At 34.5% G+C, this 15,703-nt stretch overlaps 1 protein-coding gene and 1 long non-coding RNA gene across 3 annotated transcripts; both read right to left on the bottom strand.

Moving 5' to 3' along the window:
• Positions 1–706: 706 nt before the first annotated feature.
• Positions 707–7,879, bottom strand: LOC120092907 (uncharacterized). Of its 2 annotated transcripts, none has more exons than XM_039051151.2 (5): positions 7,594–7,879; positions 4,646–5,125; positions 3,734–3,886; positions 1,901–2,352; positions 707–1,550 (listed from the first exon to the last, which is right to left on the bottom strand). In XM_039051151.2, the coding sequence occupies exons 1-5, from the start codon at positions 7,790–7,792 to the stop codon at positions 801–803; spliced, it is 2,034 nt and encodes a 677-aa protein (XP_038907079.1). In that variant the 5' UTR covers positions 7,793–7,879; the 3' UTR covers positions 707–800. The 2 variants fall into 2 exon arrangements, with proteins under 2 accessions (XP_038907079.1, XP_038907080.1); XM_039051152.2 differs by having other exon boundaries at positions 1,901–2,349.
• LOC150031896 (uncharacterized) lies at positions 7,207–7,487 on the bottom strand. Its single transcript, XR_016525089.1, has 2 exons — positions 7,349–7,487; positions 7,207–7,312 (listed from the first exon to the last, which is right to left on the bottom strand). It is a non-coding gene; the product is annotated as an uncharacterized LOC150031896 (long non-coding RNA).
• Positions 7,880–15,703: the final 7,824 nt, after the last annotated feature.

Raw genomic sequence — 15,703 nt, 5'->3', positions numbered from 1 at the left:
TTCCCTAACCTACTATCTTTTCGTTGGTTTGTATTTCTTGGTGGTTCTCCTATCTCCTTGAAAATCAAGAAGCAATAAATAGTATCTCGTTCATCAACCGAGTATCGCTCTATGACTTCTATTATGTCTAAACTCATGTGGCTTAAAGCATTACTTGGGAGTCTTGGGGTAGATCATCCTCGTGTCATAAACTTATTTTGTGACAACATGTCAGTATTACATATCGATTGAAAACCAGTTTTTTATGAACGCACAAAACACATTGAGATTTTCATTATGTCCGTGATGTAGTTCGACATCATTACTACACGTGAACAACTTGCAGATATCTCTAGAAGGTTTTAAGAAAACAACACTTCTTTTATCTTCTTCATAAGTTAGGCATTTGTGATTTTCATGGTCTAATTTGAGGAGGGCATTGGAAATTATATTTCCATATGTGATTTGTAAATATGTTTCCATATATGTTTTGTAATTATTTTTTATTTAAGCCTTTTTATGATATATTTTAATTTTAGTCTATTATTAGGTTGTATATATAAATTAAAAAGCAAGGAAACAAGCTTTCCTAATGTAGAGAATTAAAGGACTAAAAAAAGAGCATGAAAATGTTTGTGACAACTTTGAAGCGTCATTGAGTCCCACATGGATTATATAGTGATTGGATATAATATCAAAGACATCAAAAATTTAATCGGACACAAAATTTAAAATTAAAAGATATATTAAATATTTTTTAAATATCAAATTCAAGGACTAAATACAAATTTGTACCTCCAGTGATAAAATTCTAGATCCTATCAAGGGAAATCAGGACTAATCTCAGGACTAATCTCAGGACTAATTTCAGGACTAACAATAGAGTTGGGTAGAGGTAAAACGGAAGGGCTAGTAGTAGATGATGAAAAGAAAGAAGTAATACGAGATGATGAGGATAATTTACGTTGACTGGGCTTGAAAAGATATTTAGACAAATAGGTATTGTGGAATATATCGGCCCATAGTTTAGACTGAAGCACACAAAAACATAAAACTGGAACAATCGTTGTTGTAGCCACTGTTGTTGGAACCCACATATTTGTATTATTGTGGTAGTGCATAAAGAAGGTTGAACTAAAAGCTACCACCATGCACACTATAGAGATGAACAACGAAGTGAACCCAATGAGCAATTGAGAGGGCAATGAGTGCAAGAAATCATCTTCTGCATAGCGTGAAGTTAGGATTGACAAAAACACCAAAATAGAAGATGAAGAGGAGATTAAAGCAACTGCATCTGATATAACAAATACAGTGAACCAAAACTTCTTTTGAAATATAGGAGTGCCTTCACTATCATCACCACCAGGAACTGTGAAGGCTGCTGCAAATATTACTGTGGCAATTAAAGTTGAAACAAGCATGCATGAGTTTGCTGTGTTTCTCATCCATGCCTCGCCATCTTTGCGAAGATCTTTGTGTTCTTTAATGAATAACTCTCGTGGTGTCAACTTATGAGGATCATCACATTTGGCCTCTAGTTGGGATGGTAGAACTATCTTCTCCACTTCCTTCAATTATTCAATTTGAAAGATCACATGAGAGTAAGAAAATATAAGTTCGTGTTAAGTCACCCGTTGACATAAAAGCTTCATATTGATGTATGAAGGTAAATTTAATATTATATTCTCTAACACTCCTTCAGTTGTGGAAGTAGAAGACCCAACAAGTGGAAATCGATATTAATTAGGAGACAATAACATCATTGTAAGGGTTTGTTCAATATAGGATTTTCTGGAACACCTGTTCCAATATCATGTTATCATTGATTGACTCAAATCACTTAAGTTGATGGATAAAAGTAAATTTAATTTTATATCGTCTAACCGTTTGAAATATATCAATTTGTAGTTAAAGTTACCTTGTACCAAATTAATTCACGTTGCATTTGAAGGGCTGCTCCTGAGACCCTATTGAGATGGTTAGGAGCAGCTAGTTTGGCAGCCAAATGTAGAATGTTATACTTTCCTTTGACAGTGGTTCGATATTTTGCAGAAAAATCCTTGAGCCCACCAATCTCATATATTAGATTGAACACATCCTCCAGCCGATTCTCAACTGCTACGTGAAATATACTTTTACCATCATCGTCTTCTTCCCATACTATATCTGGATATCTACGAATGAGTAATACCAAAAACTCCACATTTCCTACACTGGCGGCTTCATGAAGCACTCTTGAGGGATGTCTAATGAACCTCATCAACTCCTTTTGTGGCAACTCAAATACAGCATGTTTCCATAATGATTCAACTAGCTGACGGGCTAATGTCTTCATTTCTTCTTCTTTATTATTGGAGATCCCTTTCACTGCTATGCATATAGTTCAATGATGAAGCAAGATTTTGTCATTAAATTGTACACACGCAATGACACAAATATATATAAATATATATATATTTATGAAAAATACTTAGTGCATCCTAGGTAACACCTATCCTACGCATCTCATTAAATGTTGAAAATTAAATATATTTTAATTAGATAAGTTATAGATGAATTAATTCATGAGAGTTAGAAAAATTAAAGGACGAGAGTTAAATAAGATGTTAATGTAGGAGTTAATTTAGTATAGAGTTTCACATGAATTAAGTGTAGAATTTTAATTATTCAATGTATGTTTAATTAGAGTGTGAGTTATGTATTTAAATTTACCCATGACAGGCAGGATTGGTTGAGGAGCTGGGGTATGGTGTCAGAGAGGGGTGTCTACTGTGTGGGGGAGGTGTGGAGTCGCAGGATCACTTATTCTTCGAGTGTGAGTTTGGGAGAGAGGTGTGGTCTGGTGTGTTGCGTCAGTTGGATTCGTCGCATCAGGTGGCGGGTTTGGATGTCGAGTTAAGTTGGTTGTACCGAATGGGGTCGGGTAATGGGGTGTGTAGTAAGTTGTTCCATGTATTTTGGTGTGCTTTCATCTACTACATCAGGAATCAGCAGCTGCATGGAGGTCGACCGATGTTGGTGTCTACTTTGTTTCACCTTATAGTCTCTACGGTTTGTGTTCAAGCTACTTTATAGCGGGTTGATTCTCTTGGTTTTATCGAGTGTGTTCTTGAAATGCCTTTCTTCTTTTTGTTCTTGTTGTTTGCTCTCTGTTTTGCTATTGTCCCTAGTTGTGGGGTTTTGGTTTCTTTTCTCTAGCTTTCTCCTTAGTGGTTTGGGATTTTTTTGCATTTATGTTTGGTTATATTCTGGTTTTATCTTGTTGGCTTTGTTTGCATATTGTTGCCCTGTCTTTGTTTGTGCTTTGTTGCCTTGATCTCGAGTTTTGGAATCCCCTTGTTGTTGTATAATAATATCATCTATTCTAAAAAAAAAAATTTATCCATGATAATCCTATAAATAGAATTGACATTTACATCATTGATGTATCCAAGTGTGTAAAGAAAAATACACAAAAAGAGTGTGAACTAAGTTTGAAGAGTCTTTCAATTAAAAATGTTTTTGTTTCCTCTCAAATAATCGTTTATTAGTTATTTATTTGTGAGTGTCTATCACATACTTACAACATAAATTATCCAATTATGATTTTTTATGTGGCAAGTTCTTTGTATTTCTTACTTTAAATATTTTAATTATCTTTTGATGTGAGCACCTAATATTTTCTTATACATATATTTGAAAAATAAAAATGATAGTGTAAAAAAAAATTATAAAGTATAGTGTAACTAAAAAAAAGGAAAAGAATACTGACAAGTGATACAGCTTTTCCAAAGGTTAACTCGATCTCCACCGTTAATCGCTGACGGTTTTCTAGCCATGACGTGCAATGCTGTCTCATTATTGTTTTTTGCGTCTATTGTAGTAGCCAACGTTGGATCATGTTCCAAGATATTCAAACTTATATCTGTAAAGAAGTTAAAATCAATCCATTAAGATCTCATCTACATAATTTTTCATGGTTTTCTCATGGTTTTTTAATAATATTTTCATTTTCACTAAGTAAATATCTGAATTATTTAACTAAATTTTTAAAAATTAGTTTTCAAAACTTGACCGGAATTATTTCAAATCACTTAAAATGTAAACAACAGAACAAAGAAATCAACGAGTGAAAATAGTGTCGCATGTTTAATTTTCAAAAAAACCAAATGATTAACAAACGAGAGATTCTAAAAATATATCGATTAAAATAGAGGTTAAATTACAAATTTGATCCCTATAGTTTGGAAAAAGTTAAAATTTAGTCCTTATAGTTTTAAAAGTTCAAATTTAGTCCCCACATATTGCTCATAGTTTGATAAAACCTCATAAATAGGGAGGATTTGATCAAACATAGGAACTAAATTCTAATTATAAACCATATAAACAACATTTTCACTTTCTTTAAACTATATGGACTAAATATGTAGTTTAATCTAAAAAAAATAAATAAATAAAAGTATTTAATTATAAATTAGTCTCTATAGTTTAGAGAAAATTAAAATTTAATTTTTATGGTTTTCAAAGTTAGAATTTAGTCCTTATTTAGGAAGATTTTATCAAATCATAAGAATTAAATTCTAATAATAAACCACATGCTCAACTAAATTCTAACATTCTCCAAATTATATAAATTAAATTTCAATTTAACCATAAAAAGAGTAGGGTGGTTGAATTGATTTACCAAAAAAGTCACTATATATGGTGGCAATAAGAAGCTCAATTTTCTCTTGGGAGGTTAGGTGGTTGAGTTGAGTGACAGACAAGAGATAGGAAGCCATGGGTTTACATTTGTAAGAAACCGCCATGAAAAGTGGAGTAACATCGCCAAAGCCACGAATAAGGGGAAGATTATTGTTTTTGTTAACCATCAGCTCAGCAATTCTTACAACTCCCGAAGCAGCAGCAAAGCATAAGGCAGTATTTCCATGTCTATTTTTCGTAGTAACTTCCTCTTTGGTAATCATTTCCATAAGCCTTTCCACAAAGACGCTGTGTTTGGCTCCAGCTGCAATATGGAGAGCTGTCTCCTTGTCTCGAGTTATTGAAGCACTTAACAAACTCATGTTGTCTACCAATATAGATTCAGCGCTTTCCCAATCGCCCTTAAGTGCAGCTCGATACAAATTAATCCTTTCTTCAAGACTTATAATTCTTTCTTCCCCTGCCCAATATAATTTGCTATAATTTATTTACCATTTTTTTTAATGATATATCAACGAGAAAAATACTTAGGACATCCCGAGTAGCACCTATGTTTGTGCATCTCATCAAAATATTCAATCACAATTTGCCATGTGACAAATTTTTCTTAGTTCTTTTTAGAAATATTATAATTATTTTTAGAAAATTTTCAAAAGATAGCACGTTTTGGTACGAAATTAACACGTTTTTTGAAAACTCGTAAAAATAGTTTTTCTCAGTCTATCTTGGACGAGATCGACCACCGAGAATTAACTAAAAATCTACTTTTTCTAACTTATCGATTGGTTTAGACCTTCTCGTACATCTCGTCTCATTACACATCGAGATTCGATAAATTTTTTTATGTAATCTTCCCAAATCTTCTACCAAATCTTATTCGGTTATGTTTACTAAATATTATAGCTTACATCATTTTTCAAATCTTTAGCATAATTTATGTTTTCACAGTTATATGAATTTTCAAAATTCTAAATGGGTTTTCCAATTATCAAAATAGATTTTCTAAATTGATTCAATATATTTAAATTTTGGAAAAGATCAATTTTAAAAAAAAAAAAAAATTGAGTAAGATTTGGGATATATAGAATCTTAGTATTATTCCTATCTGAGATTCCACAAAAAAAGCTCAAACATATGAATTTTTGTGTTAATTATTTTAGAGATTTCACTGAGGAAGCTCAAATATATAGAATGTCAGTGTTATTTTGCCTGGGATTAGCACCGAGATGCACATAATCTCGGTCTATAATCTGGTGAGATGTATCAAGAAAACCCTAAACAGTCGATAAGTTGGAAAAAGTTGATTTTTTAAACTAAAATCCCGATCGATCTCGTCCCGATGGATTGAGAAAAACTATTTTTACGAGTTCTAAAAAAAGGTGATAGTTTTCTAAGATAAAAACTTAAAAGTACTATATTTTTTACAGTGTTCTATTATTTTTATATGTGTTCGATGAGAGTGGAATGCATACTGGAGATGCACCTAGTACTAATGGTATGTAAGCATGTTAACTATCACAAATTGAAAATGTTTATTTGTTGTTGTTGTTGTTGATAAGGTATATTAGCGATATAGATCACATAATTGCAAATAAATTATTAATGATGACACCTTATAATAAAAATATAGTTTGTAAACAATTATTGCTATATAACAAAATTAAATTTTATTAAAGACATACTTTTTTCATATAACAAAATGAAAATCCAAACACTAATGGATATAAAAAATGAAAGTTAAATATTATAAATCTATCTTTTACTCTATGATATAATATGGTAAATTAGGGTGACATATATCCAAGGTTTAAAATGTTGATGTCAATGAAAATATCAAAATAAAAAATTTTAGGAAAATTTCAATGGGATTAATTTTAGGAAAATTTCAATGGGATGTTGATTTAGAAAGATATTTCTGGAAAATTATAAAAATTAAAAATTAAAAAATAAATATAAATTGTAAATAAATATTTTGTGATTTTCAAACAAGTTAACATGTATATTAATTATATTTTACTTATGTTAATTACATTTTGATATTTATTTTTTTGTGTTTTAGAGATTTTTTCTACGATATAATATAAATATTGATTTATCTCTCATGTCGATGTCGAATCTATAGAAACATGAGAACATCATGAAAATATCAACATGTATTGACAAAAGTTTAATACTATGCATATACCTCATAGTAATTGAGTATCCAAACAATAATAGATAGATAATGATTTGCAAATATTACTATTACCCTTTCTAATTTTATTAGTATGGTTTAAAGGTAATAAACATAATAAACAAATAAGCATACAAATAGTTTAGATTGAAAACAAAAGTTCAATACAACTGATTATTTAGTATTTTATTTATTGATAATGTATATATCAATAATAGACAACTTAAAATAAACGCTAATATGAAATGAAGATCGCAGATATCCAATTATAGATCCTTTTATATTCTATTGATTTGGTATATCAATAACAAAGATAATAGTATAAATTGGCGTACAAATAATGAATGATCGATACCCATAAACATGGGTTTAAGCCAATAATATAATGTTTATTATTAATACACCACACGATAATTAGCTTTGTAATCTATAGTTCATAAAAAAGATTTTTTTTTTTGGCTAATATATGTTTTTCTTTCTTTTATGAAAAGTCAGTTATTGATAGCCAACCTCTCTTTTATGAAAAGTAGTCCACATTTTGAATATAATGTATACATGCATGAGTATAATTGGGATTAGTCATTTATAGGTCTATCAAGAAAAACTTCAGTCTAATTTCCTCCATAAAACTTATAGAATTTGATTTATCCATGAGTTAAAACCAGATTAAATCAAACCGTACACATGTACACAAAGTAACCTAGGAAAGAGAGAAGAAAAAAAAAAACTATTGGCGCGGTTAGAATTTAACATACTTTCTGCGACAAAGTCTTTTGTATGATTGGAGGGAGCGGGAGCTTCCAAATTGTAGTGGTCAAATGTAAAGGACGAAGGATCGAAGTTGTGTTTAGAGGGATGTGAATATGGGATGTGGCCAATATTTGAGTTGCTGGGATCAGAAAGATGGAAAGTAAAAGTTGAGGCATGTTGATCTGTAAGCTGTGTAGGGTTCATTATCCCAAGCTCCTCCTACTTTTCAAGAATGGGGAATTAATTAAGTCTCCAAGAGGACGGAAGACTAAAATCTAGAGATGTGGCCTCAAATGTGCAAGCTTTTTTAATTTATATGGTAAACTGAAAACTAACAAGGTAAGGAAATTTTAAGATTATGTTAGCTCTAGGAAATTTCTGAGAGTTGATAAGTCTTAAAAGTAGACTTTTTGGAGGAGAGAAAGAGAAGGGAAACTGCAATAATGGGAATGCAGCTGCCTATGAAGATTCTTAGATAATTTGGCCAAACTTTCCAACTTGGTTCATTAGTTGACTTTATGAGCATTTTCATGTGAAAGATGAAATCTATTGGGTAATCTCATATGAAATTTTCTCACACTTGCAATTTAAATACCACAACAAAGTAGATAAACATAGGATTTTATTTCAAAATTAGTTGACAATGAGATGAGTAACTCATACATCTTATAAAGAGTAAAATCTCTCCATCCTTCTAACGTGGGATATTCCTCAACTAGCAGTACAAGAAAATCTCTCTCTTGATACCTTGTTTGGCATCAAGAAGTTTAGCGTCGATGCAGAAAGGCTATATTGACCGAAACAATCATTGGATGATAAAGCCTCTCCTGATGTGGTATGTTTTTTTTACTGTTGGAAGATCAGGTGAACCCTATTCTGACGCGGTTTTGAGTAACTAATTGGAATAGGTATTTTATTTCGACCCCATGTGTTTGATTTCAGAAGAAAGCCCGATGCCTATTAATAGGAGTCAAGGTCTTTCCTGATGCAGTTATATTGGATGGACGACCGAGAGCAATGATAAACAACCCTAAGTGAAAATGCATACTGTCGATCAAGGATATAAAAAAATGGAGAATACTCCAAGTATTGAAAGCCAGGGAACAAAGTTTTCAATAAAAATTTTAACAAAAATCTCCTCAAATGGAAATAGGTGTAGCATTTGTGATTTCAAAATTTTAAAACACACAAATAAGGAAAGGAGGCATAAACTTGTTTGACTAAGAAAGGTAAGAGAGGGATCCAAACATGTTTTCAGCTCCCAGAGAAAATGTGCCCACCTATGTGTCCACAAGGCATTCAATTGGGCTCGGCTTGTTAGGGCACGTTGCCTATATGTGATCGCATTACGCTTTCTCGAGCTTTGTAAGGTTCAAGCATAATGCGTACTGTTCTGAAAACGACTTGCTAGGCGGTTACCCTTTCTTTATATTTGTATCCTCTGTTGAAAATTCAAGACTAAAAGGATAGAAGTTTTGTGGGAAATAGAGAACCTTTATCGGATTAGAATCGACGATTTACGCATATTTCTTAGGGCATTTAAAGAGCGTGACACTACTGCTTAGTTTAAGAAATTGCATCTCATGGGCATCTAAGAAACAACGAATAGTAGCTCGCGATCTAATTTAGAAGGTGAATATCGAGACATGGCAACAACAGCAACTAAACTAACATGGTTAACTTTCATATTTAAAGACATTGGCATTCCACTCCTCAAACTGCCTCAGTTGTTCTGAAGTAACATGAGTGCTTTATACATGACGATCAATCCAGTTTTTTATGCTTGAACAAAATATATCAAGATGGGAAAAAGTAGCTTTCAGACACCTTATCTCTCAGGTATGTACCATCCAATTTATGGGATTGACACCGCTTCAACAAATGTTTTTTTTTTTTTTTTTCTCATTTTTCTCTATTTTTGTTTAGAAGTCAAACATTTGATTCTTTGATGGTTTTTATAGCTATTTATTCAATTTAATTTAAAGTACAGTTAGAGATAGCTCGAGCAATGATTATTTGTTTTTTTTTTAATTATTTTAGCGCTTCATTAAATAAAAAGGGGTTTTATTTCTAGTACTAAAGTTTGCAAAAGACCTATTTTCAAGTTATGCATGTACGTAGTAACGTCCTTCCAATAACTGTTAGAGAGTCGGGTCATTACAGTTGGTATCAGAGCCTAAGCTTTTAGGTTCTGTAAACTGACTTGCTAAGGTAAGTCTTGACTATCCCATTTGGCCATTAACGGATTCCTCGTTATCTCCATGTTTGTTCTTTAACAAATTCTCTAGAGTTATAAGTATAAGATTTAACCCGATTTATAGATGTAATCAACATGCCTTATGGATAAATAATTTGATATAAGTTGTTTATGCGTGAATATTAGGTTATGGTACCTAAATTCAGGGCGAAAAAGAAGGTCAGAGGAAGGGTTCGGGATCCAGTGGCTCAAGATCCACAAGTCCAAGACCCTTCCACGTAGGGAACGTTAGGGATAAAGCTGGTTGGAGTCAATTAGGTTAGTTCTTGAGAATTTTTGTATCTTTTCTATGAATTTTTGCAAGACTTGGTTGATTCTTGCATGAAATCTTAAATATAAATGAATTTTGATGAATTGACGAATCGGAACTCTAAATATCTTATTAGCAATTCTACTAGGCTACGTTGCATAATAGTAGATTAAATTGCAAAATTTAGGTTTTCTGCATTGAATGAAGACTTTTTCTGAGGTTTTGTATGTTTAATCTAGTTTAGAATTATCCAATTAATCAGTGTTTAAGAATAGGCTTTCCATCTTAAAGAATGTTACAATAAAGAACCCTTGAATCTAATGAAAACTAGGATAAAAACATGATAATTGCTATGAAGAAAGTGTTTTTTAAGGTTAATTGGAATTTAATTTCTTGATTAATTACTTAGGCTATTGGGCATTGCTCAATAGGTAATGGGATTTTATTAAATTCATAATAAGTTTGAATTCGATGATAGAACTATACCTATTGACTAAACTTCCCAAGATTCTTTCCATAGAGTTTATAAGTATATCTTCATGCTCCATTTTTGTTTGTCTACAAAACAATAAAGATTTTTTTAAACAACTTTCTTTTTGTTTCTTTGACAAACCAAACCCCCCCCCCCCCCCCCCCCCCAAAAGAATTCGTTGTTTGATTTAATTGTTCAATTAGTTCTTTTTGGATCGACTCGTGCTTTCCACTTTTACTACCTTTTTAAGTTTTAGTTGGAGGAACGGAGTATTACAAATTTATTTATTTAGGTTTGGGTTCATTAACGACGTAATTCTGGCCTAACAAATTGGTGTCATTATCGGGGAACCAAGGCAACAAATTAAGTCAATTTTTGAATTCTTTTAAATAAAAAAAAATAGAGATTGTATGTGATTATTCTTCATTTGTTGTATGACCTACTCTTCTGGGAGTCTTGAGCTTAATTTCTTCGCAGAGATCATGAGAAAGGAGAGGCGAATCCGAAGGAAGATGAGGAGAGAAATACCACGTGAAGAAGATCATCAAGCTTTGGAGGTCCAATAGAAGAAGAGGAAGAAGCTACCATGGGTGAAATTCGTGAGAAGACTCTTAGGGAGTTGGTTGAGCCAGACATGGCCCAACAACCTCTTTGCATTGTTTTTTCAGAGAGCACCGTGCCTTTTGAGCTCAAGCCGGTTTGTTTCACTTGTTACCTATTTTTAAGGGAATTTTAGGAGAGAATCCACATAAAAATATTAAAGATTTTAACATGGTATGTGACAGTATAAGACCCATGGGGTGACCGAGGAGCAATTAAACCTTAGAGCCTTTCCTTTTTCATTAAAGGATGGGGCTAAGGATTGGTTGTATTACTTGTTGATAACGGATAGAAATGCACGTTATTACAACGCAAATAAGTAAAACAATGAGGGAATGCGACGTTAAAAATAAACAATATCATGTCTAAAAGTGCTAAACTGAGAAAATTGCGATCGCATGCGCCCTCGCATAAAGGTAGTTAATGTACTTATTTTGGGCAGGAAAAATGTGTTGGCGCAAGTAAAATTGCGATCCAAGGAATCAGGCGTCCACACGCTTGAAAGATCATGACCGCAAAGTCATGCGATCGTGAGAAGTTATTCACGAAGGTGGCCGCATGAAGACTGCGCATCAAGGTGACAGCATAATAAATCATGATGGGACGGAAAGCTGATAACGGTCGAATCCAAATTTAGTTGACAAGTCGTTAAAGCCATATTGTAGCAAGTACACTCAACTTTCGGTGACCATTAATCGGTGCATCAGAGCAGGAGATTTAATGATCGCCCATCATTACAATCATTAGAGAGCCGTCATAGATCGCCATATATCATATAGATGTAGAATAAGTTAGAGAGCCGTCGTTTTTTTCTTCTTCACCTTGAGCTCTATAAATACCGAAGGCCACCTTTGTAATGGGTGTTAACAAGTTGTCATAGATCGCCATATATCATATAGATGTAGAATAAGTTAGAGAGCCGTTAGTCTTAGAAGACAGGAGACGAGCTAAGAGACGAAGAAGCCGAAAGATCATTCCCGAGCAGATCAAGAGACTGTCGGGAAGCGCTACAAAGAGAAAGAGGGCCAACACTTGCGACAGCAAGAATATTCATCTGGACAGTGTTGGAGTGAAAAAGACAGTATAAAAGGCCATGGGAAGCAAGACATTGCTACCGGGCTTCTTATCTCTACATTCCATTGCTATTTTATATTCTACATTTTATTTAGAAAATGGAAATCTCATTTCAACTTATGTTCAATCTCTCCATACTTCGCATGAGTAGCTAAATTTCTGAATGGGTTGAGAAGTACTTAGCTAGCATGACCTAAGATTTACACTTTATGCAATCATCTTGTCTTATGTATGCATCATTCACCCTTTAGAGATACTTGAGAAAGTAGTCTAAAGAAAAGAATCTAGACTTGAGAGAGTCAGATTAGAACCTAAGCTTGAGAGAGTCAAATTAGAACCGCATAAGCAAGAGATAGAAACTTAGACATAAGTTCTATTGCTATTAACACATCACATGCACCCTAGAAATAGGATATGATAGTATGCGGTCACCTTGTTTTATGTGTGTATTGTGTTTCATCGTATAGACAAGAATAGAGGCTTAGACATAAGTCCTATTGACTTTTTCGTATACATTGCACGCGTCCTGAAAATAGGAATTATGGCATTTACATTGAGAGATGACATGTTGTTTGTGTGTAGCATGATCGCATAACTTGTACGCAATCTTAGGAAGTGTTAGCTAAACCCCTGCTTAACCCATTCATCGCATACTCATTGTAACTCTCGATTTCATCAACTCTTTGTTTGAACTCCGGCGCATAGGAAATATTATTAATCAAAACACCATCCAAGTTATTTGTTTTCACCACCACAAGAGAATCAAAGTAACTGTCGCATATTACTCAGTAGTCCCTATATTCGACCCTGGACTTACCAGGAAACCTAGTGAGGCTTATACTTGGGTCTTATTAGGAAAACTTGCATGTGCAACGCATAACACATCACCACAACTCATACCATAATCGCATCACAATTTACAACGCATCAAGTTTTTGGTGCCGTTGTCAGGGACTACGGCAGTACATATTACGCTAATAGTAAACCTTTTGATTTTCTTTGTAGCTTTTAACCTCTGTGCACTGCCATTCCTTCGGTAAGGGAAGAGGCAAGCGTCACATGAGCGAAGGATACGTTCCTGAGCCCAACTACGACCCAGAGATTGAAAGAACGGTTCGAAGAAGACAGAGAAACAACCGCCAACAACAACAAGAAAGAAATCCCATAATGGCGGAACAACCAAAAGAAAGAGCCTCAAACTCGAACAACATCATGGCAAACCCCATTCTCCTGGCGAATGACCGCAATAGACCCATCAGGGATTATGCATCACCTAACCTGTATGATTTTTCCCCAAGAATCATGAGGCCAGCTTTGGAAAAATCAAGGTTTGAGATGAAGCCGGTTATGTCACAGATGATCCAGACAGCCGAACAATTTGGTGGAAGGCATGGCGAGGACCTGCACGCCCATCTCTGGAGTTTCATCGAAATCTATAACACTATTGTGTTCCCAAATATCTCAGTTGAGGAAGTTCGACTAACGTTATTCTTATTTTCGTTATGTGATCAAGCAAGGAAATGGACATATTCTCTCGAACCAGGAGATATAACTTCGTAGGAACAAGTTGTAGAGAAGTTCATGAAAAATATTTCCCTCCTACGAAAAATGCAAGAAGGAGGAAGCTAATCACAAATTTTGAACAGGAAATTGATGAATCGCTCAGCGACGCATGGGTGAGGTTTAAGATATGGGTGTGAAATTATCCGCACAACGGATTACCAAACTGTCTCCAGATGGAGATATTTTTTCACGATTTGAACACTGCATCACAGACAGCTGCCAATGCGGCAGCAGCTGGTGGTTTGCTTGATAAAACTTATGATGAGACGAAGAATATCCTTGATCGCATATCAAAGAATCACGAAGATTGGCAGGAAAGCGATCAACGAGTAAAATTACGAAAAGGTAACATAAACAATAGAGTCATCACATCTCTACAGAATCAAATGAATGCGAAGATAAATCTGTTACAGGGCATCGCAATCAACAACCCTGGAATGCAAAGAGGGCAGGTCAACGCAATTGAACAGACGAGCACGAGTTGTGCTACTTGTGAGAATCGCATTCGATTGAAGAATGTCCAAAAAACCAGCAGCCAATTTACTTTGTAAAGAACAACTCTTTCTCTAATACATACAACCCCGGGTTGAGAAACCACCCCAATTTCGCTTGGAAAAATAACCAACAACAGAATTATCAACCTATGGCGCAAAAAGAAGGACCGCCAGGATTTTTCCAGCGACAAATGGTCAACTGCTACATCAAGCCAACAGCTCGCAAGCATTGCCATCTTCCTCTTTGGAGAGCCCATTAAAGCGGTACATTGAAAATAACGAGACGGTACTCCAGAATCAGGCGACTTCCATCCGCAATCTAGAGATCCAAATAGGACAGATTACGGGAGAGCTGAAAAATAGACCGCAAGGGATGTTGCAAAGCTCAACTAAGCTTTCTCGCAACCTGGGGAACATAGGAAAGGAGTAATGTCAAATAGTGACCTTACGAAGTGGAAAGACGATAGCGGAACAAAAGAAGGAACCAAGTAGGACCAATCCAATTGCGATGGAATCCAAGAACTCGTTGACCCAAAACGAACCAGAAGAGCCTGAGACGATGAAACCAGAAGTTGCGTCTACCTCTAAGCCTATAGAAAACGGAACCCTGAAGGTACAACTACCACCATGCCCATAAAGACTTAAAAATAAGCAAAATGATGAAGTGCAGTATCATCACTTCATGGAAATGTTAAAACAGTTACATATCAACATCCCTTTTACAGAAGCGATAGAATAAATGCCAAAATATGCTAAGTTTTTTAAGGACATGGTGTCAAAAAGAAGGAGCACGGGAAATTTCGCAACGGTAGCGTTAACGCAAAACTCAAACACCATAATCCCACCAAAGATGTGCGACCCAGGAAGCTTCACAATACCCTGCTCAATTGGCGGGATCTATCTCGGTCAAGCGCTATTCGACCTTGGGGCCAATATAAATTTAATACCCCTCTCAATCTTCAAATAGTTGAATGTAGGGCAGCTGACGCCCACGACGGTGACTCTCTAACTTGCGGACAGGTCCCTAGTTCACCTTGGGGGAAAGTTGAAAGGATTCCTGGTCAGAATTGATAAATTCATTCTATCGGAAGACTTCATCATTCTTGACTACGAGGCAGACAAAGATGTGCCCATCATATTGGGACGACCATTTTTATCTACTGGTCATGCTCAAATTGATGTGTACAAGGGAGAGATCACGATGAGTATAAATGGGAAGAAGCTCAGATTTAACATCATCAAATCCATAAAGTATCCAGAAGATGAAGACCTATCTGATTCTGACAATGAACAAAGTTGTAATGAAGAAGTGGAGTTCGAAAGACAGGATGAAGGAGAGAATGCGACCGCATCTGTAGAAACTTGCAATGTGATAACGAAGACAACAAACAAAGAAGAAAAATTG

Source organism: Benincasa hispida, chromosome 12, assembly GCF_027475165.1.
Source record: "Benincasa hispida cultivar pf3 chromosome 12, pf3_genome.v1.1, whole genome shotgun sequence".
Classification (NCBI taxonomy): domain Eukaryota; kingdom Viridiplantae; phylum Streptophyta; class Magnoliopsida; order Cucurbitales; family Cucurbitaceae; genus Benincasa; species Benincasa hispida.
The sequence above is the reverse complement of the archived record's forward strand: the minus strand, read 5'-3'. Positions and strand labels throughout refer to the sequence as shown.